At 55.8% G+C, this 26,593-nt stretch overlaps 1 protein-coding gene across 6 annotated transcripts in view; it reads left to right on the top strand.

Annotated features, from left to right (window-relative positions):
• COL27A1 (collagen type XXVII alpha 1 chain) overlaps positions 1-26,593 on the top strand; it is a 137,135-nt gene that overhangs the window by 67,612 nt on the left and 42,930 nt on the right. For all 6 annotated transcript variants that reach the window (XM_059142186.1, XM_059142189.1, XM_059142188.1 and 3 more), the window contains 14 exons: positions 263-316; positions 1,008-1,052; positions 4,300-4,353; positions 5,637-5,690; positions 6,307-6,360; positions 9,882-9,935; positions 10,070-10,123; positions 11,725-11,769; positions 13,021-13,074; positions 14,787-14,831; positions 19,489-19,542; positions 21,239-21,292; positions 21,538-21,591; positions 25,445-25,498. In XM_059142186.1, coding sequence (XP_058998169.1) covers positions 263-316; positions 1,008-1,052; positions 4,300-4,353; positions 5,637-5,690; positions 6,307-6,360; positions 9,882-9,935; positions 10,070-10,123; positions 11,725-11,769; positions 13,021-13,074; positions 14,787-14,831; positions 19,489-19,542; positions 21,239-21,292; positions 21,538-21,591; positions 25,445-25,498 — 729 coding nt within the window. The remainder of the gene's footprint in view (positions 1-262; positions 317-1,007; positions 1,053-4,299; positions 4,354-5,636; positions 5,691-6,306; positions 6,361-9,881; positions 9,936-10,069; positions 10,124-11,724; positions 11,770-13,020; positions 13,075-14,786; positions 14,832-19,488; positions 19,543-21,238; positions 21,293-21,537; positions 21,592-25,444; positions 25,499-26,593) is intronic.

Below are 26,593 nucleotides of genomic sequence, written 5' to 3'. Positions count from 1 at the left end.
CTTAAGTCAATTCTTCTTGAAACAGCTCTAGAAGTACATAGTCCTGACCCCCATTTTAGGTGGGGAAACTGAGGCGCGGGGAGGTTAGCCACCCCAGATGACACGATGAGCGAGCGGTGGAGAGACTAGAGCAGGTGGTCTGATGGAGACAGTGGTGTTGTGTCCTTAGCAGCCCAGGCCAGGCGACGCTGAGGATCATCCCGCCCAGGCCAGATTCCTGGGAGCCACCTCTCATGATGCCTTCTTCTCTTTCTCTTCCCAGGGCGACGTGGGAGCACTGGGTCCGATTGGTTATCCAGGACCCAAGGGCGTGAAGGTAAATGAGCCATCCCGGAATCCAGGTCTCATCCCAGCCAGGTGCCCCCCAACTCCCTTGGCCCATGGCAGCGCAGAGGGAAGTGGGCCTGGGCTCAGTGTTGGGGGAGGGGTGGGCGGCGATTCAGAGGGGTGGCCTGAGAGCCAATCGTCATCTGTATGTCTCCATGGCTGACATGTTTCTTAGACAGCAGTCCTTGAGCTGGGCCGGAGTCTCATGAAGTTCTGGATGCCAGGGCACTGAAAGGCCAGCAGGGAGCCAGGCCACTGAAAGGGGCATAGAAACGATAGCGGCAAGCCAGTACACTCGGTCCATCCCTGGGTGGGATGGGCGTGCAGGAAAAAGCTGGGCCCGAACTGCTAGGACCTCGTTCTGAAGGTGATCCCGTGTGGCCCGCATGCAGGGGACAATGCTCGTGGAGCCCATCTGTCCCCACAAGCAGCCTTCTCCCCTGGATTTGTTCAGAGTGCTGTGGCTGAGGAGTCAGCTGTCCCTTCTCGTGCTCCTTCAGTCCACATCATGGCCCTCTGGGCTGGGGGTCATTGCCCACTTTCAGAGAAGAGAAAACAGAGCTCTGGGTGGGGCAACAAGCATCGGGTGGGCACAGCAGGCCAGTGGGGGTCGGGCAGGGCACTTGACTTCCCTGGTTTTGAGCTCCCCCGCCCAGCAGGATCTGGCCTTTGTCTTGCAGGGACTGATGGGGAACATGGGGGAGCCCGGACTGAAAGGTGATAAGGTGATCTGAATACTCCCTCGTTGCACTGTGTTTTATCTGCATGCGACGCTCCCCTCCCCCCAGTGCCACTGCTGCTTTCTCGCCAGGTCCATTCCCCCACACTCCTCCTCTGTCTCTCCTTTGGCCCCCCCCGATATCTGTGTTCCCCGGCTGCTTCCTTGTAACTCAGGTGGAGCTCAGGCAGGCGGTGTGGGGTGTGCAGACCCTGGAAGATAGAGCCTGGGGGGGCTGTTGAGGCATAGGTCGGGGGTAAGATGATGCAGTCGTAGAGCCCAAGGTTGAGGCCAGCCCAGCATCTGGACTGGGATGCCAAAGCCAGAATGGGGTTGGAGTGGAGGAAGGGGGGATTGTTACTGAGATGACAGGCCCTGTGGTGGGCAGGTGTGGTGCGGGGGCCAGAGACCTCTTCCAGCCCTAGGAGATGAATCCACATAAACCGCCCCAGTTAGAACTGGGAACCCAACCCCGGAGAGCACGTGGTCTGAGTATACAACAGCAAAGCTGGCACTGGCCCCTGAGCCCCTGACCCGCTTTCCTCCCAGTTGCCATGGGGAGGCCACCCATGCCACGTGTCCTCCACACAGTCCTGTGCTGAGCTCTCCCGGTGCCAGACCACAGTTGGACGGGGGTCGGGGGGAACCCGGGGCCGAGAGCGGGGCAGCGCCTGGCCCCATCGTGCGGTATCCGAGGGACCAAGCCGTGAAGGGCTGGGGGCGGTGCTCCCCGCACTCTGCCCTGTAGCCATCTTCCTGCCCTCCCCTCTCAGCTGCTCGGTCAGCGTGGCACCCCCAGAGGGGGTGTGGGAGGGCTTTCGGACAGCATCCAAGTTTCCCCGAGTCTGAGCAGCTGATTGCCACTCCCACGGGCAGGGTCCTTGTGCACCTGTCTTCAGATAACTCGGGTCCCCGTAAACCCGAGAAACGGGAGCAGGTGCCAGGGCCGGGCACCGTGTGAGTGCTCTGTGGGGATTAACCCTCCCAGCCTCTGAGCATCTGTGGGCTGGGAAGCTGTGAGGCCAGGCACGTGCTCCGGAGACCTCAACCGTGCCTCCATTTCAAGGAGGGGGACAGCCCCAAGAGTCCGAAGAGATATATCAAAGGCCCTTGGACTCTTAAAAAAGGGGAGATGGAGCTGCCATGGTCACACCCAGATGGTCCTACCCACCTCCCCGCTAGGTAGTCAGGGGCATAGTGCTTTCTCCATGTGTTTCCACCTCTTCTACCTCCTCACTGTCTCCCGCCACCCTCCCCACCTCCTGCCGGCTGCAGCCCCCCCCCCCCCGACACTGGGGCTCGTGTGCTGCGCCCCTGGCCTTGTCCCGCTGGCTCCTGAGCCCCCCTCTTCTGTGGTCTTCCCCTTGAGACGGAGGAGCTTTCTCTCCAAGCCTCAGCTCTCCCCCACAGCTACCTGTTTGCTCTGGGGTTCGAGACATCAGCCCTCTGGAAATGTTGAAGTCATGGACCAAGGGAGAAAGGAAGTGGGGGCGTGGGGGGTGGTGTAGGCTTTGAGCTTTTTATAGGCCCCTCTGCAGAGCTGGCCTCCCGCTCACTGGCCCTGCAGGAACATGGAAATAAACGTGTTACATGGAACTCGGCTGGCTTGCTGACTGCTGGTGCCTGGCTCGTTTTGAGATGTGAAAGCTTTCTGGAAAAAAAAAAAAAAAGAAAGAAAAGAAGCAAAGGAAATTGTTTTCCTGCCCGTAGTTTTCAAGAAAATCAAATAAGTCTTTAGGGTTGGAAAAAAGAAGGAAAGAAAAAGGACTTTCTTTTCTGCCCCTTGGGCTGGGGAGGGGTCTTAACATTGCTGAGAGTACACCCATCCCCCGGGCCCTCCCCTGGGATGCCACAGCCATCCCTTCTTGATCCCCCATCGTCCTGCCTAGAATCCTGGATTTTCCATGACCCGGCTTGGCCACGATCCCGCTTACAACCACTTGGCTCCTTCTTCCTGCATGGAGGCGCGTTCTGGAACCGAGACTCCTGCTCCAGCCTAAATCCATTGTCCTGATTTCTTTGGTGTCTTTTTAAACTTTTTTTTTTTTTCTTTTTAATCTCCTCTGCTCCTCCTTTGGACCTTCAACACGCACACACACACACACACACACACACACACACACACGTGTGCGCACACTGGGGGAAAAAAAAAAAAAGAACCCAAAGACTTTCTTGGCTTCTAAACCTCTGGGATATTGTACAGGGTTTTCCAGATTGGAAAAACCAAAGTAAGTTTTGTTTTGTTTTTTTTTTTTTTAAAGCTATTTATTTATTTATCTATTTTAATTTTGGCTTTTGTTTTATCAAGGAAGTTTTCGGTTTTTTTGTTTTTGTTTTTGTTTTCTTGGCTGGCTCATGGCCTGAGCTGCACGATGTGGGTCCTCTGAGAGTCTGCATTCTTCCTGGGTTTCCTCCCCATCCTTCCAACTGCTCCCGGGACTGTGAATGTTTTTGGAGCTCTGGGGCCGGGGTGCTTTTGGGAGCATCCAGCATGGCAAGTTGGAGATGATGAGGGCGGCGTGCTGTGACTCTGGCTGTAAGAGGAACCGTCCTTCAGGGTGGTTCTCCCACAGCTTGTGTACCAGGATGTGGCACCAGGAGAGACCCCTGATGGCCAGAATCTCTGTCGCCTTAGGAAAGAAACAGTCAGAATTAACTCGAGACCCGTTTACTCACTGTTTGCACCTAGTTTTAGCCGGCCAGGCTAGCTGGTTTCTCACGCTATAGCTGATTACCGGCAGCTGATTAGAAGCGGCCCTCCACGGATGGTTGACACAGAGACTCCCACAGGAGGAAGTGACCGCTCCGTGCCCAGTGGTGAAAAAGGCTAAGCAACAGATCCAAAGGCTCAGAATCCTCCATGATGGGGGTGGGGGCACTACCCAGGCTGCACCTGCCCCTTGTGACCTGAAGCTCACGAGGAAGGTGTTGAAGGATCAAGAAACAGTTCCTTGGATCTGCAAGTGACAGTTGTCCAGGAAAGGCCAGGCACTTTGGCCTCTGTTAGTGGTGTTTTCAGCTACCTGAGCAACCCCAGTCAGGTGTGCGGTGAGGTCGGCTCCGTGCCCCCCTGAGCCTGCCTTCTCCAGCCAAGCATCCCCACGGGCCTGCCCTCTCACAAGGATGCTGCTGGTCAGACCCGCTCTGGGAACAGCCTCAGCCAAGCAGTGTCCTGCCGGTGGGTCTGGAAGTGAAAGGGCTTCTGGAACCCACCGTGGTCTCCATTGTAACATTCTCTGCTGGTGTGCATTTAGGGTGAACAAGGGGTTCCGGGTGTGTCGGGAGAGACCGGATTCCAAGGAGACAAGGTAATTGCAGCGGATTTTCTCCCAACCCTGCTTTTCTCTGATCCCGGCTTCCTTCTCAGGGTCTCTTATGGGCCAAGAACCCCCTAAAAGATGGCTTCCTTTCACATAACCCTATCTTCTCCAGCCGCAGTCTCCCATCACCATCTCTTCCCTGGCCTTGACAGCCTCCTGACTCACGGTCAGGTTCCCCATCCCTTCTCTCCCAGTCTGTCTTCCTCACTGACGCAAAGCTCTGCTCTGTGCTCACAGACCATGCGTGGCTCCCTACTGCCAAATCCTGGTTCCTCAGCCCTGCACGTAGGACCCCAGCGAGTGAGCCCCTCGGACCTGTTCCTGCCCCTCATCCTTATAGCCCCGTGCTCCCCCAAAGGGCCCCCCTCTGCCCCCACACACTGCTGCCTTGTCTGGCACACTGTCCACTCAGCCTCTGCACGGCCCCATTCTTCGAAACCCTGCTCGGATGCCGTTTCCTCCGCCTGCATGGACGGTGGCCACGTCCCTCTCCACGTGCCTTGAGCGGCTCACCCGTCCGTCATCTGAGGCAGCACCTGGTTGATGGGGACTTGTGCTCAGCCCCATGCCAGCCAGCTAGCTCCCCAAGGGTATTGCCCCAGACAGCCCTGGCAGAGCTCAGCTCGGAGTCCTACACAGAACAGTGAGCATTTAGGACATGTTTGAGTAAGTGAGTGAGTAACCGGCCTTCCTGACTGATGGGTGAACCGAGGCAGCTTGCCGAGGCCGGCTCCTCTTTGCCTGTGTCCGGCACCATGTGGCCACATCTGGACCTCATCCAGCCAGTCAACAAGGCCCAGATGTTGGCCCGCTCTCCCTCTTCCTCCTCCCTCCCTCCTGGCTGGCCTGTCCTGACCCAGCCTCGGTGTCTCTGGACTGCGAGCCATGTGGGCCCCGGCTGCTCCCCACCGCTGGGCCCCCATCTCCAGAGTTCCTCAGGCATAAATCGCACTGTGTCAGGCGAACGTGATAACCACTACACTACGGAAACCATAAATCACACTGTGGAGCTTCCTTGGAGCCCCTCCAGGGTCCCAGGTTCCAGGACGACTTGGCAAGGATAGGGCCTGCTGTATCACCTTTGCACCCCGGATGCCCAAACCACAGAGGTGCCCTGCTGGAGATTGGAGGCAGGGAAAGTGAGGGGGAAGCTCATCTCCCCCCAAAAGGGTGTGTTCTCCAGGCCCCAGGTAGGCAAGGATGACTGAGCAGCTGTTCCCCTGGCCATTTCCACTCCTTACTCACCCCAGCCTGCGCTTGGTCTTTTCCAGGGGAGCCAGGGATTGCCGGGGTTCCCAGGAGCACGGGGGAAGCCGGGGCCTCTGGTAAGTACCTTTGGCTCTGACTCCCCCAAACCTTGCGCTCTGCAGTCATGAATGTGACCAGGGACACGGTCACGTCCTAGGCCGCATTTCTTCCTGCAGCCACCTCGGGAGCCAGACAGAGCAGGACAGGAATGAGATTCACCCATTTTACAGAGGAGGACACTGAGGCCCAGAGGGGCAGGAACTCACCCAGCATCAGAGACAGGCCTCGGTCACTGTCAGCGTTCTGGGGAGAATCAGAATCTGGGGCTCCCAACGCCCTGAAAACAGCAGTAGCATAGATAACATGTATTTCTGGAATGCGGCTGTGTGTCAGCTCCCTGCCGTACCAAATACTTCTTTGAAGGCTGCCAACCACCCCGAGGGCTAGAGTAGTATTTTCTCTCGCATCTTACAGATGGAGAAACTGAGCTTCTACCAGATGAAGCGTCTCGCCCGAGCATCCCATGGCTGAAAGTGTAGGAGGTTTTGAACAGTAGCTCCTAGTTATCTAGGGAGACCTCATTCATGTGCCCCTGAGGTTTTTAGCCCCCCACAGCCAAGGGCTAATACAAAGGTTGGGGGAAAGTGGACCCTCCCTTATCCGTGCCTCCTCTGCCATCTTTCTCTTCCCCAGGGCAAAGTTGGAGACAAGGGATCCTTTGGGTTTCCTGGGCCTCCTGGACCCGAGGTACGTGAGGCCATATTTCTGGGTCCGGCTACCATCAGGGCTGGGCGTTGTCCTTGGGAAACCGAGATCCAGAGATTGGGAGGAGGGGGTACTTACCTGAAGCCACGCAGCAGATGAGAGATGGGGCCAAGAATAGAAATTCCAAGATCAGGGATCTTTTTTTTTTTTTTTTTTTAAGATTTTATTTATTTGTCAGAGAGAGCGAGCGAGAGCGAGCACAGGCAGACAGAGTGGAAGGCAGAGTCAGACGGAGAAGCAGGCTCCCTGTGGAGCAAGGAGCCCGATATGGGACTCGATCCCAGGACGCTGGGATCATGACCTGAGCCGAAGGCAGCTGCTTAACCAACTGAGCCACCCAGGCGTCCCCAAGATCAGGGATCTTTCCTTTTCTGCCTCTTTGCCCCTGGTGACTTTCAGTGGCAGCGGGACAGAAGCTGGCCTCGGAGACCCTCCCTAACTTTGTGGTCACCTTTGTAGCTTCCAGAAAAAACATCAGGAAAGCCCTCTGAACTCGGGCCTGCACCCTTAAGAGGAGCTCCTGTTTCTCCAGCCTGAGCCCTGGCACTTTTCCAAACACCCACACTCCCCCTGGAAAAAGTTCAGGGCTCAGAGTTCCGAGGAATGGGGAGCAAGAGGCAGACATGAAAATTCCAGTGTTTGAATGGAGAATGAGAAGTCATGAAGGATGATTTAGCAATTAGTAGAACTTGACTGAGAGCTTCTGATGCACAGGAGAGTTAGCACTGGTCTGCTGTCTGTTGGCTAATGTGCAGACTTCACATAGACACGACGGTGGGAGGCAGCTGGTTGAGCTCTTCCTCCCTGCCCCTCCAATGGGGACCATCTCTGGAATATGGGGCGGTCCTGCCAGGGCTGCCAATTGCCCAGGATCCTCAGTACGCAGGCTTTCTGGGGGTCAAGGCTAACCCCAGCCAGCCCCCATTGTGTACACACACTTCCCCATCTTCCACAAGATCTCAGAGACAAAAGTCTTACTCTGCTGGGTTCTCCAGACCTTTCCAAAGATCACTCCTGGTATCACCCAGATAGACGAGGGATAGTTTCCTGCCAGCTCCAAGTTCTGACTTCACGCTGTGTTGACTTTGGCCATGACACAGTCCTATCTTTAGACGAATGCAGTTGGCCTCTCTTCCACGGCCTCCTTTCCTTCCCCTGGCCGCTGTGGAAAAAGAGTTTTCTAACAGCCCGGGTTTCCCAGCAGTCTGGCCCCTGAGGGGGGGACGCGTGCTGCCTCACGTTTATCAGGTACCACCTCATTCAGCAGGCTGTGTCGTGTGTTGGGGACAAGAATACATTGACATGCAGCTACAATTATGTGAGGGAGGTGGTACCGCACTGTGTGACAGATAAGGAAACTGAGTCACAGTGCCGTGAAGTGACTTTCTCAGGGTCACTGCTGCTGGTAGCAGATAAGCTCTGCTTTGGTTTTCTCCTGGGTCCCTGGACAGATCCGGGGTCTGCATCTCCCACCTTTGGGTTCTGTTTGGATTGGCTAACTCTGTGTCCAGAAGATGGTCTTGCTCTGCTGAAGACAGAAGCTGAAGAGCACATCAGCGCCTTCCTGGGTCTCTGCTCCTTCTGAGACCATGCCGGCCCTGGGATGGGGGTGGGTGGGGTGGGTGGCAGTGTGGCTCCTGTTCTGCATCCTTTTGGATGCTGAGTGCCTTTGGATGTGGATTTTTGCTGAGTGCTCACCAGGTGCTGGGAGCTAAACTAAGCCCTTTGCTTGCATTCTTCCCTTTAAGCCTGAGAACAGCCCTGTAAGGTGATGTGGTCACCATTTTGCAGATGAGCAAAGCAAGGCCCAGAGATGCTCAGGAACCTGCCCAGGGTCACACAGTGATTTGATGGCAGAACAGGACTTTGAGGCTCTTGATTTGAAGAAAAAAAGAATGTGGTAGCTTTGGCTTTCTCTATTAGCTCAAAATTCAGACGCATTCTTGCCATTGCTAGTAAGAAGGGTGAGAGGATATTTGAGCTGGAATTTAATGGGAGTCACCAAAAAGGAAGGGGAAGAGTTGCTTATGGAGGCGATGTGGGAGGAGGGATTTTGGTCTCAGGGATTCATGTAAGATTTTGGTTTAAGGGAGTAGTGAGGCTGCCCAAACCGTGACTGCAGCATTGGGATGAATTACCAGAGGTATTACATCTACAACAAGGAAGGGGATGTTTCTGTGCTGTCTTCTGCTGGTCTGTTCATACCCAGAGACACACCAGCATCCTAGTGACTGCCAATAGTGGAAGCTGACCGATTGGAGGTGGCAGGACTGAGGGACCCTGGGCCCCAGAGTGGAAAACATTGAAGGGACAGCAAAGGGCAGGCCTCTAGGAGGGGAAAACTGGTCTCCAAATTGTGCAGAGACCACTGTGGAAAGAACGACTCCCACCCCCCATGCTTTGTGCAGTCCTACGGGGCAGCACAAGGTTGTCAAGGGGAAAGGGAGGGGGCTCTGCTCCATGTCAGGAAGAAACCTCCAGTGCATGGCCAGCCATCGGGGACAGGCTTGGTCTGGGAGCAGTGAGCCCTCCTTGGTGGTATGGGGCAGAGTTTACACACTGGCCGGGATGCAGGGGGTGTTTCAGCTTTGGAGAGGAGGAGCCGAGCTTAGTTAGACCAGGGTTTCCCAAGCCCTTTGAAGTTGTAGCAAACCCAGAACAGCATCGTGTCTGTAGGCGCACTGCAATCAAAGGCGACCATTTTTTGGAGCAGAGGAGGGCTGGCTTTGGGTCTTTAGCAGCAGCAGACCCAGGACATGGGGAATTCTGGGTCACACAATCTTTTCTTTTCTTTTTTTTTTTTTTTTTTAAAGATTTTATTTATTTATTTGTTTGACAGACAGAGATTACAAGTAGGCAGAGAGGCAGGCAAAGAAGGAGAAGGAAGCAGGGTCCCCGCTGAGCAAAGAGCCCCATGCGGGGCTCGATCCCCGGACCCTGGGATCATGATCTGAGCCAAAGGCAGAGGCTTTAACCCACTGAGCCACCCAGGCACCCCCGGGTCACACAATCTTGTGTGTACTGTGCTCTTGTTCCAATGTTAAGTATTTTCTTTTTTTCAGTTTTTTTAAAAAAAGATTTTATTTATTTATTTGACAGACAGAGATCACAAGTAGACAGAGAGACAGGCAGAGAGAGAGAGGAAGGGAAGCAGGCTTCCTGCTCAGCAGGAAGCTTAACGTGGGGCTCGATCCCAGGACCCTGGGATCATGACCTGAGCCAAAGGCTTTAACCCACTGAGCTGCCCAAGTGCCCCCCCAATATTAAGTATTTTCTTGCATTATCTCATTTAATGTTCTCAGCAACTCTCGGAGATGCACAGGCTCTTATCCAAGTCCCTGTTCTAGAACAGAGAACTGCAGGGTCGGGGGTGTTAATGCACCTGCCCAGGGTCCTATCCCATGCAGGAAGGGACAGAGACCTGGACTGGTCTCCCTCCAAGACTGATGCTCTTAGCACTTCCCTTCACCCGTGGGTGACTCCTGTTCTCTGCTTCCCTTCAGGGATTCCCCGGAGACATTGGCCCCCCTGGGGACAATGGCCCAGAAGGCACGAAGGTGAGTCCCTGCTCTCTGGAAACCACGGGCCTCTGGGGCTGGCTGCCTGGCTTGGAATTGTTGGAGGTCTTGCCAGCCTCTGATGGTTGTGGAGGTGCCGCCTCTGAGACCTCTTTCTGTTCCTTTCTCACCAGGGTAAGCCTGGAGCTCGAGGCGTGCCAGGACCCCGTGGGCAGCTGGGGCCCGAGGTGAGACCATCTGGCCCTGTGTCCGCTGCCTGTCCCCTGCAGCCCCGCCGGTTCCATCGGGGGTCCTGGAGGCTCCCGCTGGGGGTCAGGGCTCTTCAGACCGGACACCACCCCCGGGCTGCCTCTGGCTCGCCCTTCCGCTCATCCTTTTTTCGGCTCTACCCTGTGACCTTGCCAAGGTCTTTCTCTGATCTGGCCTGGCTGGCAGGTGACTGTCTGCTGCCACTGCATCCCCATCGCCTGGGGCTTTTCTCTCTGGAGGCCACTGCTGCTGCTCCTGTCTGTAACACAGCTTCCTGGGGTGTGGGTATGGGAGAGTAGATGGCGAAGCCCTGAGACTCAGGATGAGGACACGTGTTGGGTTGCATGGATAGTGGCAGGCAGGGTCGGGATTCAAATCCACGTCTGCTTGAGCCCAACGCCCACGACAAAGACCCTGTGCCATTAAGTCTGTGCCCCTGGGAGCTGCCCTGAGGGGCATCCCAGAGAAGGACCCGACTGGCAGAGCTAGTAAGTGGCAGAGTGGACATTGGCTCATTTCTTCATTCACACTGAACGGGATTGAGAAGTTCTCCGTGGGCGGGCCTGTTGGGCACCCCATGGGCTGGCCCTGGGTTTTGCCTATGCCTGAGGTCCCCCACCACCCTTCTAGGCTCAGACTCCAAGGCCCCCGTGACACACAGACAGCCCCGGCTGAGAGCCCAGGAGGCCCGGGCTCACCACAACCACAGGCAGGCATCCAGCGGACACAGATCCCTTTGCCGGCTGGTCCTGGGTCTGGCGGGGTCCCAGCGCTGGCTCTGCGAGCGGCCACGTGGGGCTGCTTTCCTGGAAGCTGGGATGGGGGGTGGCCCCCGAGGGGGGCCTCTGGGTTAGGCCAGGAGTGCCAGAGGGGCCGGTTAGGAGGCTGCCCTGGCCTGTGGGAGAGCCCAGAGTGGGCAGGGAGGGAGGGACGGCGCCAGCCACGCGCCTCTGTCTACACCCGCGCTACCACCCGAGAGCTTGCCACTTGCTCACGTCCCCATGGATTCATACTCCACCCCTGCATTCGTTCCCTTCTCCATCTCCCCCCTCTTTCATGCCCCTCGGCCCTGTCTGCAGTCCCCACACACCCTTCCTCAGTGATGTTCGTGGCCGAGGAGGGGATGGGGCCTCACCACTGTCCTCTCGGAACTCTGCGTAGGCTAGTGGTCATACTTGAGGATGGTCCTTTCCGTTGGCACCATTTTACAGATGGGGAAACTGAGGCATGAGGAGTTTAAGGTCTGTCACTGAATCAGTGGTGGAGCTTAGAATAGAGTTCGTATCTTTGAGCTGCCGTCGAGGCTCTGTACCCACAGCACATGATAGGGTTTGATCTCCCGCCCAGCCCTGCCATGAACCCCGTGCCTGTCACATTCAGATGGCACTGGGAGCCCCCTTCACGTGGAAGGCCCTGTATGGCCTGGGTGGGGGCCTGGGGTGGGGGGACCAGGCGTACCATTTCTCTTGGTCCAGGAGGGCTCTTGTCTGTCCACCGCTTTCTCTCCTTACAGGTCAAGTTCTCCGAGACCCTCACTGGATTAATTTCTTTTTTCCTCTCTTGTGTCTCCCACCTCTAGGGAGATGAGGGACCCATGGGGCCTCCTGGGGCCCCCGGCTTGGAGGTGAGTGTCACTGGCCCCGGGGAGATGGGGTTTGTCGTTCCTGAGCCCACTGTGTACAGCTAGGCAACACATGGGGGGGGGGGGCGCGCTCTGCCAAGTCATCAGCAAGAGCTTTGGGCCAGCCAGAGAAGGGACTAGAACAGACACAAAGGACAAGAGACAAAGAGGCGGGAAACCGACTGGCTGTGTCAGCCCTGCGGCCGTGTGCTGGGCTTCGCACCAGCTTCCCTGCATTTGACTCTCCATGAGAACGCCATTGCTGGTCTTATTTTCACCCATGGCCATCAGGCTCAAAGAGCAAGGGGTTTAGCCCAGCATCTCAAGCCCAGAACTTCACCTGGCATCTTCCCCACTGCTCTGCTCCAAGTGGCCTTCTACGAGGCCCATGCCAGGGAGGGCGTAAACCAGAAGTGTGTGAATGTTTTGGTCTTGAGGCCTGATTACCTTCCTAAAAAAAAGAAATGATGGTAGACCCAAACTTCTTTTCTTTGTGTGGGTTCCCTCTTGTGTGGATATTAGCGATTAAGACTGAAAACTTTTAAATACATTTATTAATTCATTTGAGATAATAATAAGCCCATTTCATGGTCACAAAATAATAGTTTTACAACAAAACAACACAAAACAACCAACCGGCTATATTCTCCCAAAGCAAAATAATCTAATGAAAAGAGTGGCATTGTTTTACCGTTTTTGCAAATCTCTTTAATGTCTGGTTTAATAGAAGTCAGCTGGATTCTCCCATCTGCTTCTGCTTTCAATCTGTTGACGATACCACATGTCATGTAGCCTCTGGAAAACTCCGCGTACACTCACGAGAATGAGAGAGACCCAGCAAACAATGTCTTAGCCTTATTGTGAACCTGGTTTTGATGTCATGCCTCTCCTGGGAGGGCTCCAGGGATCACAGGGGTCCTCAGGCCACACTGGCATAAACTCTCCATCCCCCCTGGGACCCTGTATCTTCTGTCCAGTTCCTTCCTCTTCCTCATTCCTTGAAAGCAGGTTTCAACATCCCCATTGACAAAACAGGACTGGCCTGGGAGGGGAGACTTCCCTGAGGTCGCACAGCTGCCAGACCCCACCCAGACCAGCTGGCAGCCTGGGGCCCTCGGGTCTCTGCATCCTTGCCTCCTCTGGGGCATTGCAGCGCTCCCCTGGGCCAAGGCTGGGACCCCAGTGATGCTGCACCCCCATCCTCCACCTAACCCCGCCCCCCCCCCCCCCCCCACTCACCTCTCTCTGTTGCAGGGCCAACCTGGCAGAAAGGGGTTTCCTGGCCGGCCCGGCCCAGATGGCATGAAGGTGAGGGGGCCTGGAAGTGACTGGGCTTTGAGGGCGGGCATGTGTGGAACAACTGGGGAAGGTAAGAAGAGGGGAGCCAGCAAATGAGGGCTCTAGTTGGAATCCCCATCCCAGGGACGGTTGTGGAAAGGCGGTCAGCGGTCCCCATTTGTCACAACATATTGGTAACAGAGAGGACAAAATGAACAAGAACCTCAAAATCCAATAGCAGGGTAGAGTTCAAGTAACGGGACGCAACGCAGCCACCAAAGACGGCAAAGCGGACGAGTTCGTGAGATGGGAAAATGCCCGTGTGTGTGGGAGCGGCGCTGTGGCAGTAGTCGGAAGCAGGTTCCGGAAGGAGCCTGTTGTGGGGGCCCGTTGCACGGTGGTCCTGCGTGCTCAGAGCAGAGGCTCAGTGAGGACGGGGTCTCTCTCTGGGCGGTGGGAGCGGAGGACATGACCGTTCTCTCTTGTGGGCTCTAGCTTTCCCCCATGATGTGCAGTCAATAACGTTTTACTTTTGGTAACAGTTTTTTTTTTTTAAACGTATCAAAAAAGACCTGGCCTGGGTGCGAGAGTGATGGTCCTCGGCACACGGGCAGCCTTGCTTAGTGGTTTTCCAAGAGCTCCTCTTGAGGGTTGGATTTTCCGACCCATCCTGGACAGTGTTGGGCCATGTCTACCTCTGGGCAGACACGCGACGCTGAGGGCAGAGCCCAGGACATCCACGTCCCCCTCCGCTTAGCAGACATGGCCCGTGTGTCTGTCTGGCCCCACTGGTCCTCAGGAGCAGGAGGTCTGTGGGAGGCGCCGGAGGGAAGGCTGAGAGGCTCAGACCCTGATTGCCTTGAGCTGTGTCCATCTGGGAGCCCAGCTCCTGGCTAGTTTGGCTCGCTTAGCCCTTGTCCTGCCCCCTGCGGTCTCGGTCTTATTCCCTCAGATACCAGCTGGGTTTCTGTGGTGAGAGCAGTGACATAGTCTGGACGGATTTATCCCACAGGGCTGCTCGCCTCTCCAGCGCACACTGTGGGGAGACTGGGGTGGCTGTGACTGCCTAAGGAGCAGGAGCCACCGCGGCATGGGATAAAGCCGGCAGACAAGGCTATACATGAGGCCACCAAGCATGAGAGCTGGAAATAGCCTATGAGACAAATGAGTCTGATCTCCCTTATTTATAGCTAGGCAGGCTGAGCCTAGAGCAGAGACAAGGCTCACTAGTCATTTTGTGAGCTGGTGGCAGAGGTCTGGTGGCTTAGGGTCTAGGATCTAGGTGCCCTGACTCCCTGGCTCCCTGATCTCCTTGTGGTGGGGCAGCATCATCCAGTAGAAATGGGGATTTCAATCAGTCAGACCAATTCTAGCCCTGCCTCTAGCTTGCTGTGTGGCCCTGAGCAGATCACCTTGCCTCTCTGGGCTTTAGTTACCACCTCCACAAAATGCAGTGGGTTGATGAACATCCAAGATGAGATACAGACCCAAAGGTACCAAGTCATCTGCCGAGGGCCACTCAGAGGGAACAGGCGGCTCGGGCCATGTCTGGGGCCAGAGGTTCTGTCCAAGTGTCCCATCATTTCTGCCATTTGTTTGGGGTCTACAAGGTTAGACTCTGGAATTGAGGTTCCTATCCTTCCCTAATTCTGGGGACTAAGGCCATTCACCTGGGGGTGTTCTCTGGGAGGGGGCTAGACTCCCATCACCCATCCCAAGTGATTCTCCTCTGTCCTTTGCAGGGGGAGCCAGGCGACCCTGGACGGCCAGGGCTTGTGGGTGAGCAGGTAAGTCAATACTGGTCTCTGAACACGAAGACTCTATCGAGCGCTGACTCTGTGCCAAGCCCTTCAGTAAAACGCTCTGCACACATCCCCCATATCCGTTCCCATGCTAGCTCCTGGGCCCAGGGAGCGCGTCTCCCCTTTCATTGAGATGGCCACTGACTCTCAGGGAGGTGAAGTCACTGAATGAGAACGCCATGAATCATAGTCCCATGGCCTGCCTCTGTGGATGTTTTTGGAGCATTTGCCCAAAGGGATGACATGACTTTGCTCCCAGAACATTACAGCTGGAAGAGCCTTCAAAACCGCCGGCTGTGCTCCATCTACAGATAGGGAAGCTGAAGACCAGAGAAGCATAACAACCTGGCAGGGTCTCTTGGTTCGGGCCACCTTAACTTATGAGAAAAGCGAAATTCAATGGTTTAATTCAATGAAATTCAGTGGTTCCAGCTAGCTGGGAAGTCAGGCCAAGGTCTGAAGAGGAGAGGAGGATGCAAGTCGTCATTAAAAAGAAGTTTCAAGAGTCACGACCTTCATTATTGAGGCCCAGGATCCTCGGTGCCACCGAGAAGCAGCTGTGTGTGCTGTGGAGGGGGAGGGACGGATAGCAGGCACTGCCTGAAAGCTTGACCTCTGGGCTTGGAGGTCAGGGTAAAGGTAGCAATCTTCTCCCCTCCCTTAAAGAAGCCCCCCTGAACCCTGCAAGGGGCTGCCCCATGCCGGAGCGAGGAACGGCACTGGGGACCCTGAAGAATCTGCCTCGGCTGAGAAACGCCATCAATGGCGTGAGAGTCGTGCACGACGGGCTTCCTCACCAGGCCGGCAACATCTGTTGGGGGGAAGAAAGGAATTAAATCAGGGGGTGGACTGGATTTTTGAAACCTTTCCAGTGTCATTCAAGCGCATTCTGTGGGAAGCCCGGGAGTTTGGAAGGGCTGTCACGGCCTGGATATATTTCCTGATTGGAAAAAAAAGGCCATGCGATCAGCAAATTTAATTTCATAGTTATGCTGATGGTAAGGGCCCTCGGGACACAGAGCCTCAGAGTCCTAGAATGCGGGGACACGAAGTGTCCTTGCACTGTGCTCTGTCCCCGACAGGCTGGCAAAGCTCACGGACCCCTTCTCAGAATGTGAAATGCATAAAATGCACAGTGGAGTATTACAAAGGAAATTGATGATATTGAAATACAATGATGAAAGTGTGCTAAATGTGATCTATTCCTAGATAGCTCCTTTACTAATGCCTTAAATAATGAGATCCAGGAGCAGGTCCAATAACGACCTCACTTTTGAAGCAGTGACAAGCCTTAGCGACGCATTTTGAAATCTGTGCATTTTGAAATCTGTCATGTGATGTGTAAATATCTGGGACAGTAACAGGCACCGTGGGTTTGTTGCCTACTCTCAGATTTGAGGGAAATGCTAAATTTCAGAGGACAGTGAGAATAAGTTGTGATCTTTTTTTTTTTTTTTTTTTTTGCCTCTTCAAGTTCAAGGATCCCCTGATTCCATCCACGGGATCTTCCAGAAACCCCAGTTTAGGACTGCGGCACCCTAGCCCACATTGGCACTCTGATTAGCAAGGGTGACTGAGTGAGGGCGTGGCATAGCTGAGGCCAAGAGGAGTGGCCACGCGGCCCTGGGGCATCTTGCAGGCCTGCCTGGTCAGCAGAGCCCCCAGAGAGCTGCCTGGCTAGCTGGGACCACAGCTGGAAAGACAGGCCTGTCTGAATGGTGAGGCAGACCCTGAGCCCCATGGCTGCCCATGAGCATGCAGGGACGGCATGTCAGCTATGCCCTTGGCTCCCTTCCCATGTGGGAAGGGGCAGGCGTCTCTTATTCACAGCAGAATCAGAGGGTCTCCAGGAGAGGTTATAAGGTCCTCCCTCGGATAAATGACAGTATTGGCTCCATTGATTGGACCGTTGGGTACCAGGCCCCGGTACCTGCCTGCGCTTCCCTCGGCAACCCTGGGGTGATAGTAACTCTCCTCATTTCACAGATGAGAAAAGGAAGGCTCTGGGAAGTTAGGTCACTTGGCAGGCTCTCCCAGACAGCAACACAAGTGTCAGGGCCAAGGTTAAACATCGCGCCACTGGATTCCCAAGATCTGCCTTGGAGGGACTGGAAAATCCTTGCCATTTTGTGACAGCTAGGGAGAGCGCTAAGGGCTGGTCAGCAGGCCCTGTCCTAGGTGCTGGGATACAGAGATGATCACAGGCTTGGGCTTTTGCCTGAAAGCAGCTCTCTCTGTCCAGGGGGAGGCTGGGCGTGCAAGCCCTTAACCCCGGAGAGGCCCATTCTCGTGGAGGACCTATAGCTCTCTTGTTCCCATGTACCCCCAGTGCCTGGCAGAACGGCACACGAGGAAAGGGAAGGAAGGAAGGAGAAGAGGAGACATAAGCAGACAACAGCCGTTTATCTGTAGATGGCGTGAGGACCAGGGCAGCCCCCTGCCCCAAATCAGGGACTCAGACCTGCCTGTGTGGTACCCATTGGAGGTGACAGAGCTGCCCCCTCCCCGTGTCCCCATGCTGGCTTAAGGGGAGCCAGCCGGGCCTGCAGCAGTCAGAGCTGCTTCCCACCCCCCCAACTCCCCTGACCAGGTGGAAGCCCTGGGCCTCCAGGGCTGGCTTCCTGGCCAGCCTCATCTCCACCCGCAGGACAGTCCAGCCAGGATCTTCTGGGACAGCGCCCCATGGGTGTCCTGGGGGCCGGGGTGGGGAAATGGGCCACTTGTTGTATGGCCCTTATTCATTAAGGTCCTGTTTGGCTTCTTGTTTGAGGTTTATGACCTGCCTGCCTTCTAGGACCCAACAACTCATAAATTTAAAGTAGCTATGAAATTTCTGTTTCTCTGGGCCAGTCGGCCCGGGGCCTCTTAACAGAGCCATTTTTATTCCCGTTCCTCAGCATCCTCTAAACATCTGAGTGCTCCCTCGTGGGGCGCCCAAGCCTCTGTCTTAACCCTATGCCCTTTTAAAATAAATCAGAAGGAGACGGGAGGCAGCTAACATTTATTGAGTGTCTACATGTGCCATGCATTATCTTCAAGACTCAGAACAACCCTGGGGAGAGAGGGAGAGACCTTTCTGGGAAGGGCCACCCTCTGCAGAGGATGAAGCTCGGAGAGGCTCTGTGACTTGCCCAGGGTCTACACACCCAAAAGCTGAGTGATGATATCAGAAGAAGGGTCAGGTGCAGGGCTTGGCACTCAGCAGGTCCCAGCTGTTGCTCCTCACACTGCTGCCGCCCAGAAAATGCTCTAATTTTTTAAAGGAAGTTGTTGCAAAAGTCAGATACTTGGTTATTGTCTGTGACTTACTAGCCATGACCTAATATCTTGTACCTCACCCCCTCTCACCTCCTACTTCAACCCTGAAGGGTCTCGGAGCCCAGGGAACCAGGACCTCCACGGTGCGGTGATGGTGTGGGGTTGCTGGTGCGGGGAGGGGAGGTGTGTGCCCTGCTCATGGCCACACTCTGTGGAGGCCCCCAGGTGGAGGCACAGGCGCATGGACCTTGGAGCCACAGCAGCAAGACCCACACAGTCGTGGCCTAAGCTGCCATTTAAAACTGTCTCCGAGAACCACAGACTTAAGCCTTTGGAAATGGGTGCCATGTTTTCACCCTAGTGGATGGACAAGTCGGCCAGCTTCACTGCCTGAGCATGCAGCTTGGCACCTTTGACCGGTGCCCCTTCAGCTTCAAGGCGTCATTCCTTTCTGGACCCGGCTGGGGGACCAGGAGCAGATCACATGGGAAGAATCCCCTCCTTCCTCAGTCTTCCCCAATTCTCCCAGAAACTCTTGGTGGCAGCCCCCACGTTCTCCCAAAGCCACGGTGGCGCCTCTGCACTGCGTAGGACCCCCCCCGCCCCCTGGCTCCAGTCTTCCTCAGCGGGGAAGAGCGTGGGGCTGGGACAGGGAAACGTCTGCTTTCCCGAGGGGCTCCTCCAGGCTGTTCGGGCGGGCGCGTGCGTGCCTCCTCGGGCCCAGCGAGGCGGGCAGCCGCCTAGAAGAGCCCCTGGAACACAGAGGCCAGTTATCACCCAGTGGAGTTAAAAAGAGCAACCGGAACCGCAGTGGGAGTGGGTGTGTGCCCTGCAGAAAGCAGAGGAAGCCTTTTCACAAGACAGTGTAAAGGCCTCTGCTTCCCACGGTGGAATCGAGTCTTTTGGCGGAAGCTGTTGCACTGTTTCCATCCTGGCGAGCGGCTTTGTTTCTCTCTTTGAAGCGGCCCCAGAGCCCTGGAAGATGGGGACAGATTTCTAACAGGCAGGGCTCTTCCCAGCACAGCGTAAGGGCCATCCCTGCACCCCCTGCCCCCCACAGCCCGTCCCCCAAACCGCCTCCCAGCCTGCTTCTGGCGCGGGAAGAATGTGTGGCCTCCCAGGGATATGCTGGCAGCCGCCCCACCGCTTGGCTCCGAGATCAGAACCATCTGGCGGAGCGAGGGAAGTCAGGACGGTGCCTGGAGAGAGGCGGCTCTCCTCGGTGGCACCCCGCTCTTGCAGGATCCCCAGGTGCGGGGCAGGGGTCGCAGGCCAGGACCCCCAGGGGCTGGGAGACGCTGGCGCGTTGCCTTTCAAACTGGGCACGTCCCCGAATTCACGCAACTGCCTCTTCTCTCTTGCTTTTTGCGCATGTTTCTTCTAGGGACTTCTGGGATTCATTGGTCTCGTCGGGGAGCCAGGGATCGTGGGAGAAAAGGTAAGTTATGTTTGGAGAATTCATCAGCAAATAGGACTTGTGGTGGAGATTTTAAGAAGAAGGGGCTCGTTCCCCGGGGGATTGTGACCTTCTCTCCCCTGGCTTCTCCTTGCTTCCCTAGCATTCCAGACCCTCAGAGAGCCATGGTCCCCTGTCCCAGCATCCCCTGGGGCTCTGTTCTGCCCTCCTGTCAGCATCGTCACGTGCAGCCAGACTCCTGTGTGACAACCAGCTCACACACGTGGTCTGGGCCCTCCTGTCTGTGCACTAGAGCCACACGGGGTGGGCAACAGAAGGGAGACAGGCATGGCTCCGTAGGCTGCCTCGGGAATCCCCCCCGCAGCTCTGTTTTTCAGACCAGAGAACCAAGGCTCCTCCTTTCTGAAGAGCTAAATCATCGGGTTCGCATTAGCTCCCAACCTGCAAGCTTCCGTTTTCCCACCATGGGCCCTGGAGGGGACCTGCTTTCTTTTTAGGGGCTAATCTGATTGGCAAGCTGGCGTTCTGGGGAGCCGATAGTATGCCCACTGGATAGACGGGGAAACTGAGGGCCAGAGAAAGGAAGCCTGTGCGTGGGCCCCACCTTCCTTTCCAGGCTGTTTGCGTGCCTGCCTTCTTATGGCCGCACGTCCCAGACCCTTTCTCCTCCTCCTTCTCCTCCACCTTCCCTAGTTTCTCCTCTTCCGCTTCTCTGTGAACTTTTTATTTTGACGTAATTACAGAGTCACACGATGTTGCCAAAAACAGTACAGAAAGGTTCGGTGAGCCCTTCACCCTGTGGCCGCTGGCGGTTCTGTTCTTGCTCAACTGTAGTGCAACATCCAACGAACTCTGGCCTTCTTTATTGCTCCAATGTTCCGTGTCCCTCCTCACCTACAAACCATGGGCTGTGCCGCCCCCTTCCCCCAGCCAGGTACACGCCTCCTCCTCCCCTGCCCCTTCTCCCTCTGTGCCTAGGTGAGTTAGCCTTCAGCTCTCTGGGGTCAAGCAGGACTTCCCCACCACTCCCCTGCGCCTGGGGTGGGGGTCAGATCCCCTGCTGAAGGGCCTTGGCACCGAGACCCATGCCCTCACTTACGCGTTGGTATCTGTGTCAGTGACTTGCGTCTGTGGTTACAAAACACAGGGCTCCACAAAAACAGAGGCAGGATTCAAATTTGTTTTTCAAGTTCAAATTCAAAGATCGCTTCCTCCAGCGATCTATCTCTTACGCCCACGGTCTCTGCCCCGGTTGGTCTGGATGGATCCAGAGGAAAAGAGCTGCATCTCAGATGTTCCAGCATCTCATCTGTGTTTGGGCAGCAGATGGGGAGAGTGAGAGTGCCTTCTGCCTTCTCCACCTCCACAAGCCCAGCACAGGGGAGGCTGGGCCCAGTGAGGACCACGTGACATGGGCTGGCATCAAAGGGGACAATGTCATTCGCGCATCCCTGAGCAGGACCATCCTTGCCTGGGGGTAGCCTGCTACCTGGGATGCCATAGTGGGTGCTAAGGCCTCCTGGGGCTTATTGGGTTCCTGGCTTCTGTGGAGTGACATCCCAGCACCCCTTCCCCTGTTGCTACCCTGGGTGATGTGACTGTAGACTTTGGACAAGTCCCTATCCCTCCCTCTTTGGCCTCTGGAAGGCCTCTGCACTGCCCCCTACAGAGCCAACCCCCCCGGCCATGACCTCCCTACTTGCTGTCTCCATCACAGGGTGACCGGGGCATGATGGGACCCCCAGGCGCACCCGGACCCAAGGGATCGATGGTAAGGAACAAGTGGGTACTGATTGCCCTCTCCCGCCACTGGGCTGGTGACAGCTCTGTTCTCTTCTGCCTGCTCCTATATACCCCGAGCATTCGGGAAGACCGGCTCCTTCTCCCTCCAGGAGGCCGAGCTGCTACCCCTGTGCGCCGGGCTGGCGCCGGGGCCAGGGCCAAGCCAGCTGGGGTGGAAGGAGGAAGAATCACCTGCTTCACCTGATTCCTTCTCTCTCATCTCTCTCTCGGTAGGGTCATCCTGGAACTCCCGGTGCTGTGGGGACCCCCGGAGAGCCTGGACCTCCGGTAAGCAAAGCCCTCATGAGCTCAAACCCCTGTCCAGTAAGACTGAGGAGTCCAGGTCTCAGAGTTAGACAAACCTGGGTTTGAATCCCAGCTGTTTTGCCAGGAATGATCATTGAGCTTCTTGGAACCTAAATTTTGCTCATCTGAAACACAGAGAAGATCATTGTGGTCATGGTAGCGTAATCCCATAGGTCAGGTGAACCCAGGCAACTCGTGTTCATTGCATAGAAATGGTCCCGGCACAGGAGCTTCTTGGTCAAGTCTCCATTGTTGCTTTGGTCATTCCCTCGGGACCAGCTCCGGGAGTCGGGGTGCAGCCATCAGCAGGGCAGAAAACTCCCACTGTCCTTTAGGAGCTTCTGTCCTGGCATTTGGGGGAGAGACAGCCCAATACATAAGTGACACCTGCTCTGGAGATGATGAGAAATGCTGGGGACACAGGGACTGAGCACAGTGCGGAGGACACAGGGCTCCTGAACTTCTTGTGATGACTGAGGAACCAGGGAGATTCCTGAGGAACCCACGGCAGGGAAGGGTGAGAGAGACAGGGTAGCCGGGGTGGGGAACCCCTGTACTCTCCTGAGGGTGGTATTGGGGGCGGGGAGGGGTGGCTCTCATCCTGAGCCCTCACAGGTTCTGTTCCCTCTGTCTAGGCTGATCGAGGATGGAGACTGGGAGGAGTTCTCACTCAAGCCAGGGCTTGGACTCAGGGCTGGGAACCCCCTCTGGGGAGGCGGAGAGGTGGGCTTCAGGCAGGTAGAAAGGGTATAGAGGAAGGGGATCAGCCCAGGCAGGATCCCAGGGAGGACTAGAGGACGATGGGTTCGGGTTGACCAGACGGAGGGACTCCTTGACCAGACGGAGGGACTCAGATGGAGTCTGATGAGGGAGGAAATGGGAGCCTTGGAGGGTCTGAATCTAAGGAAAGCATGCACATCCCAGTTTTCTGTGCCAACAAGGAAAGCAAACTTGTCTGTGCACCTGCTGTGTGCTGGGCCTATGCTCAGCCCTGAAGGTGCAGGAATGATTTTTAAAATAATAATAATAATAATAATAATACACCTGCTGGGATGCTTGGATGGCTCAGTTGGTTAAGCATCTGCCTTTGGCTCAGGTCATGATCTCAGGGTCCTGGTGTCGAGCCCTGCATTGGGCTCCCTGCTCAGTGGAGAGCCTGCTTCTCCTACTCTTCCTCTCTCTCTGCCCCTCTCCCCCTGCTCGTGGGCTCTCTCTCTGTCTCAAATAAAATCTTAAAAAAAAAAAAAAAAAAAGAAAATATATCTGCTTTTAAGATCCTGTAGGGGGAATGCCAAGTATAAACATCCTTTCCCTCATTAACAGAACTTTACTGAGCACCTACTACGTGCCAGGCAGTGCTAGTTGCTGAGGAGGGATACGGAGGGACTAGCCAGGGATGAGAAGCCTGGACACAAGTAACCGTCATCCCCAGACAGAGGTACTGAGCAGCAGGTGGCTCTATCTGTCCCCCATAATCCTTTCGATGAGGTAGAAAACTCAAAGCAGAGAGGTGCAAGGAGAGCCCGCACTCCAGCCTCCTGGGCCTCAGTCTCCGCATCTGTCCAGTGGGAGCAGGAAAGCCTGGAATGGAGTTGCTCCCAGTGGGAGGTGGGAAAGCGGTGGGGCCATCCAAGCCAGTGCACTGAAGGAAGCTCCTGGCCTCCTCCGAATCCCTTACTTCTAGGGCTTCCCTGACCTCCTCTCTGCTGTGTCCTCAGCACTCGCCACTGCTCTGGAGGTGGGCTCAGAATGAGTGAAAGCAGTCACGTGGTGCTTGCGCTATGCCCGCCCCCCCCTCCATTACCCCTGACCTGCTCCTGCTGCCCTATGGGGCGGATGGTTTGGACCTCCTGGGGCTCCTCCTGGCTGGCCAGGGGAAGCAGGGTAGCACTGAGGTCCAGAAATCTGACTTTAGAATCAGACAGGTGTGAGTGAACTCCCCGTCGCATACAAGCTGGGTGATTGTTGGAAGTATTTGTAGCTTCTCCGTGCCTCTGTTTCCCCATCGGCAAGCCAGCATGAAACTCCGTTATGAGATTGCTGTGAGAGAGCCGTGCCATCAGTGCATGAAGTCATGCTTAGCTAGCTGCTTGCCTCGCTCAGTGTCTACTGACTGGGAGTAGTGGTAACTGCTGTTTACTAGGCAGGCTAATTACCGCTATTCCTGTAAGACTACTGCCGCTCAGGGGACATTTCTGATGACACTGTTCAGGTCTGATGAGCAGTTTCCCACTTTTCCAATCTCGTGAAATCCATGTTCTCTCTCAGCCTGCTGAGGCCGCTGAGATCATTATCCTCATGGCCGCAGGGGTGGGGGACCAGTCAGACTTCCCGTCTCTGGCCCCCTGCCACACTGAGAGAGCTGAGAGCTACCCTTTATTGAGGACTTCCCATGTCATTTCCTTTTCCCAGCAACTCCAGGAGCTAGAAATTCTTCTTACCCTATTTCACAGATGAGGAAACTGAGGCCTGCCAAGTTGAAATCCCTTGCCAAGGTCACAGAACTAGGAAGTGGCGGAGCAGAGATTTGAACCTGGTTCTCTGAGGAAGCAGTTGGTCCTTTTGAGTCCTTTATTCTTCTGCTTCAGAGTCAAGACTTGGCTCCTGAAATCTCCCAGTGATGTATTGCGTGCCTTCTGCAGTCTGAGATCCCGCTATAAAATGGCTCGTTCTCACCCAATCTTCCTGTCATCCGCCATCCAGGCATCAGCTCTGCCTTCTTACTGGGCCGAGTGAGGGTCCACGCCCTGCTTGCTCTGCTGACAAGGGGCAGATTAGAAGCTGGCCCCACACATCAGCCCCTCCACAGCAGCTGACTGAGGACCTGGGCCCCTCAAGGCCATGGAGAGAGAGAAAAGGGAACAGCAAGTTGTTCCTGAGGCCCCAAATGGAGCTGGGCCTCTCTCTGGTAGTTGGAGGGGAATGAAGCTGTGTCTTGCTTGTAGAAGGAGCACGCCCAGCCTGGAAGTTGCTGCCGAGCTGGGAGGCTCTGGAGGGGTCCTGGCCGGCCGGCCGGCCGTGGGTAAAGGCGCTGCTTGGTGGATGCCGCTTGGGTCCGAACCGGGAGGAGAGATCTGGCGTCAGGCAGCCCGCTTCCTCTTCAACCCTCTGTCCTCTTTTATTGTTAGACGGTTCGTAGTTTCTCCAACAGATCCCTCGCTTCTGGTCATAGGCCTGTGCTGTGCCGGTGTTGAGAGTTCAAAGAACAGAGACAACCCTGTGTCATCCTTCCCTCTTTCTCTGTCTCCCCCTTGGGCGTCTTGTCGTTCCTGCGTCAAACCAGATATAACAGGCAGCTTCCCTGGGTCAGGCCCTGTTCCCTTCTCCCTGCCTTTCCCTCCCTCACCTGGGGACTGTGGTCTGCTTCTTCCCCCTCGTACCCCAGGGCTCACTCTTTCTGCCCTGGTCAGAACCTTCTGGATGGCTGGCAGGTGATGTTCGGGATTGAGGGGGCGGGGCAACATGGACAGCCATGGTCTCTTCGCTGGTGGAAAGGAAAAGGGGAAATGGGCACTTGAGGAGAGCTTTGGTCGAGGAGGTCATGCTAGCTTCCCGTTGTTGATTCTGAGGTGCAGAAGGAAATGGCTCACCCATCCTGGGAGGCTTCTCCTCACTAGCAGATGCCTGGGAGACGTGGAGGCACACCACATTGAACCCAGGGCACTGACTTGTGCTCAGGGTTCTAGCCCGTGGGCAGCTTCTTCCAGGGGGACAGATTTTTCCCCCTGGGCCAATTCCTTCTATGCGCACCCAGCGTTGCCCGACACTCCCAGCCTTCCCTGTTGCCCTTGCTTCTGGAAAGGCGGCTTCTCCAAACTCTTTCTCCTCCCCACAGGGCCCTCCAGGATCTCGAGGCCCCCCAGGCATGAGGGGAGTAAAGGGACGCCAGGTAAGTGGGGCCCAGCCTCCAGGGGGCTGGCGCTGGCAGGGGCTGCCTGACAACCTCCTATCCTTGCCCTGTGCCCAGCTCTGAGACCTGTGATTTTCATGGCATCAGGCAGGGTTTTAGGCTCATCCAGGGCCTGGCTGTCAGCTTGGCACTCCCCCCCCACCCACCCCTGCCCTTTCCAGCTCGTCTTCTCCAGCCCATTTCTGAACACCAGACCTTGCCATTCCATGGGTACAGACAGGCTCTGTGGTACCGGCGTCTTGTCCATTTGTTCATCCATTCATTCCACCACCAATTATTTAGCGCCAGCTGTATACCAGTCACTGTTGGAGGCTCTGTAGGTACCATGGGAGGAGGGGAGAGGCGTGACCCCACCTGGCCTCATGGCTCAATCAAGCAAGTCAAGGAGATAGTATTGGGTCCTGGGTGCGTGCATAGTGAAGCACAAGCGGCTTGGGAGCCTGTCCAGGGCATCAGAGCACGCTTCAGGGAGACGAGGGGCCGGGAGATGAGGGGCCTGCAGCCGGTGCCAGGCTCCAGGCAAGGGAAAGCCCTAAGGTGAGAGAAGGCACAGCCTGTTTACAGGCCCCCACTGGTTCCACAGAGGGTCCGCGGAGAGAGATGAGACCAAGAATGAGCAGGTGGCAAGCCTGCAAACCACAGTTAGGCCTATCGGCTGTGCTCCCAAGGCAGTGGGGAGCCACAGAAGGTTTTCAGGAGGGGCTGGCCTGAACACAGTCACCAGAAGTCACCGCTGGTACTTGCTATGGGTCAGGTGCTGTCTAACACCTATATTGACTCGTTATTCTACAAAGAAGGTGCTAGGCTTCATTCCCTTTTACACACAAGGAAACTAAGGCACAGAGAGGTTATGTCAGTTGTCTCAGGTTGCACAGTGAGAAAGTGCCCCAGCTGGGATTTGAACCCAGAGAATCTCTTTTGCATACTGAAAGTAGTCTCATTTTCAGTTGTGCAGGGAGGGCTGATGGAGTGGTTCTCCGCCCCCAACCCCTATACGGGCGAGGCAGCCTTGTAGAAGGGAGCCATGATGGCACAGGTAGAGCCGACAGCCCAGGCCTGATATCCAAGCTGCAT

This window comes from Mustela lutreola, chromosome 12 (assembly GCF_030435805.1).
Source record: "Mustela lutreola isolate mMusLut2 chromosome 12, mMusLut2.pri, whole genome shotgun sequence".
Classification (NCBI taxonomy): domain Eukaryota; kingdom Metazoa; phylum Chordata; class Mammalia; order Carnivora; family Mustelidae; genus Mustela; species Mustela lutreola.
This window is presented reverse-complemented; position numbering and strand designations above follow the sequence as displayed.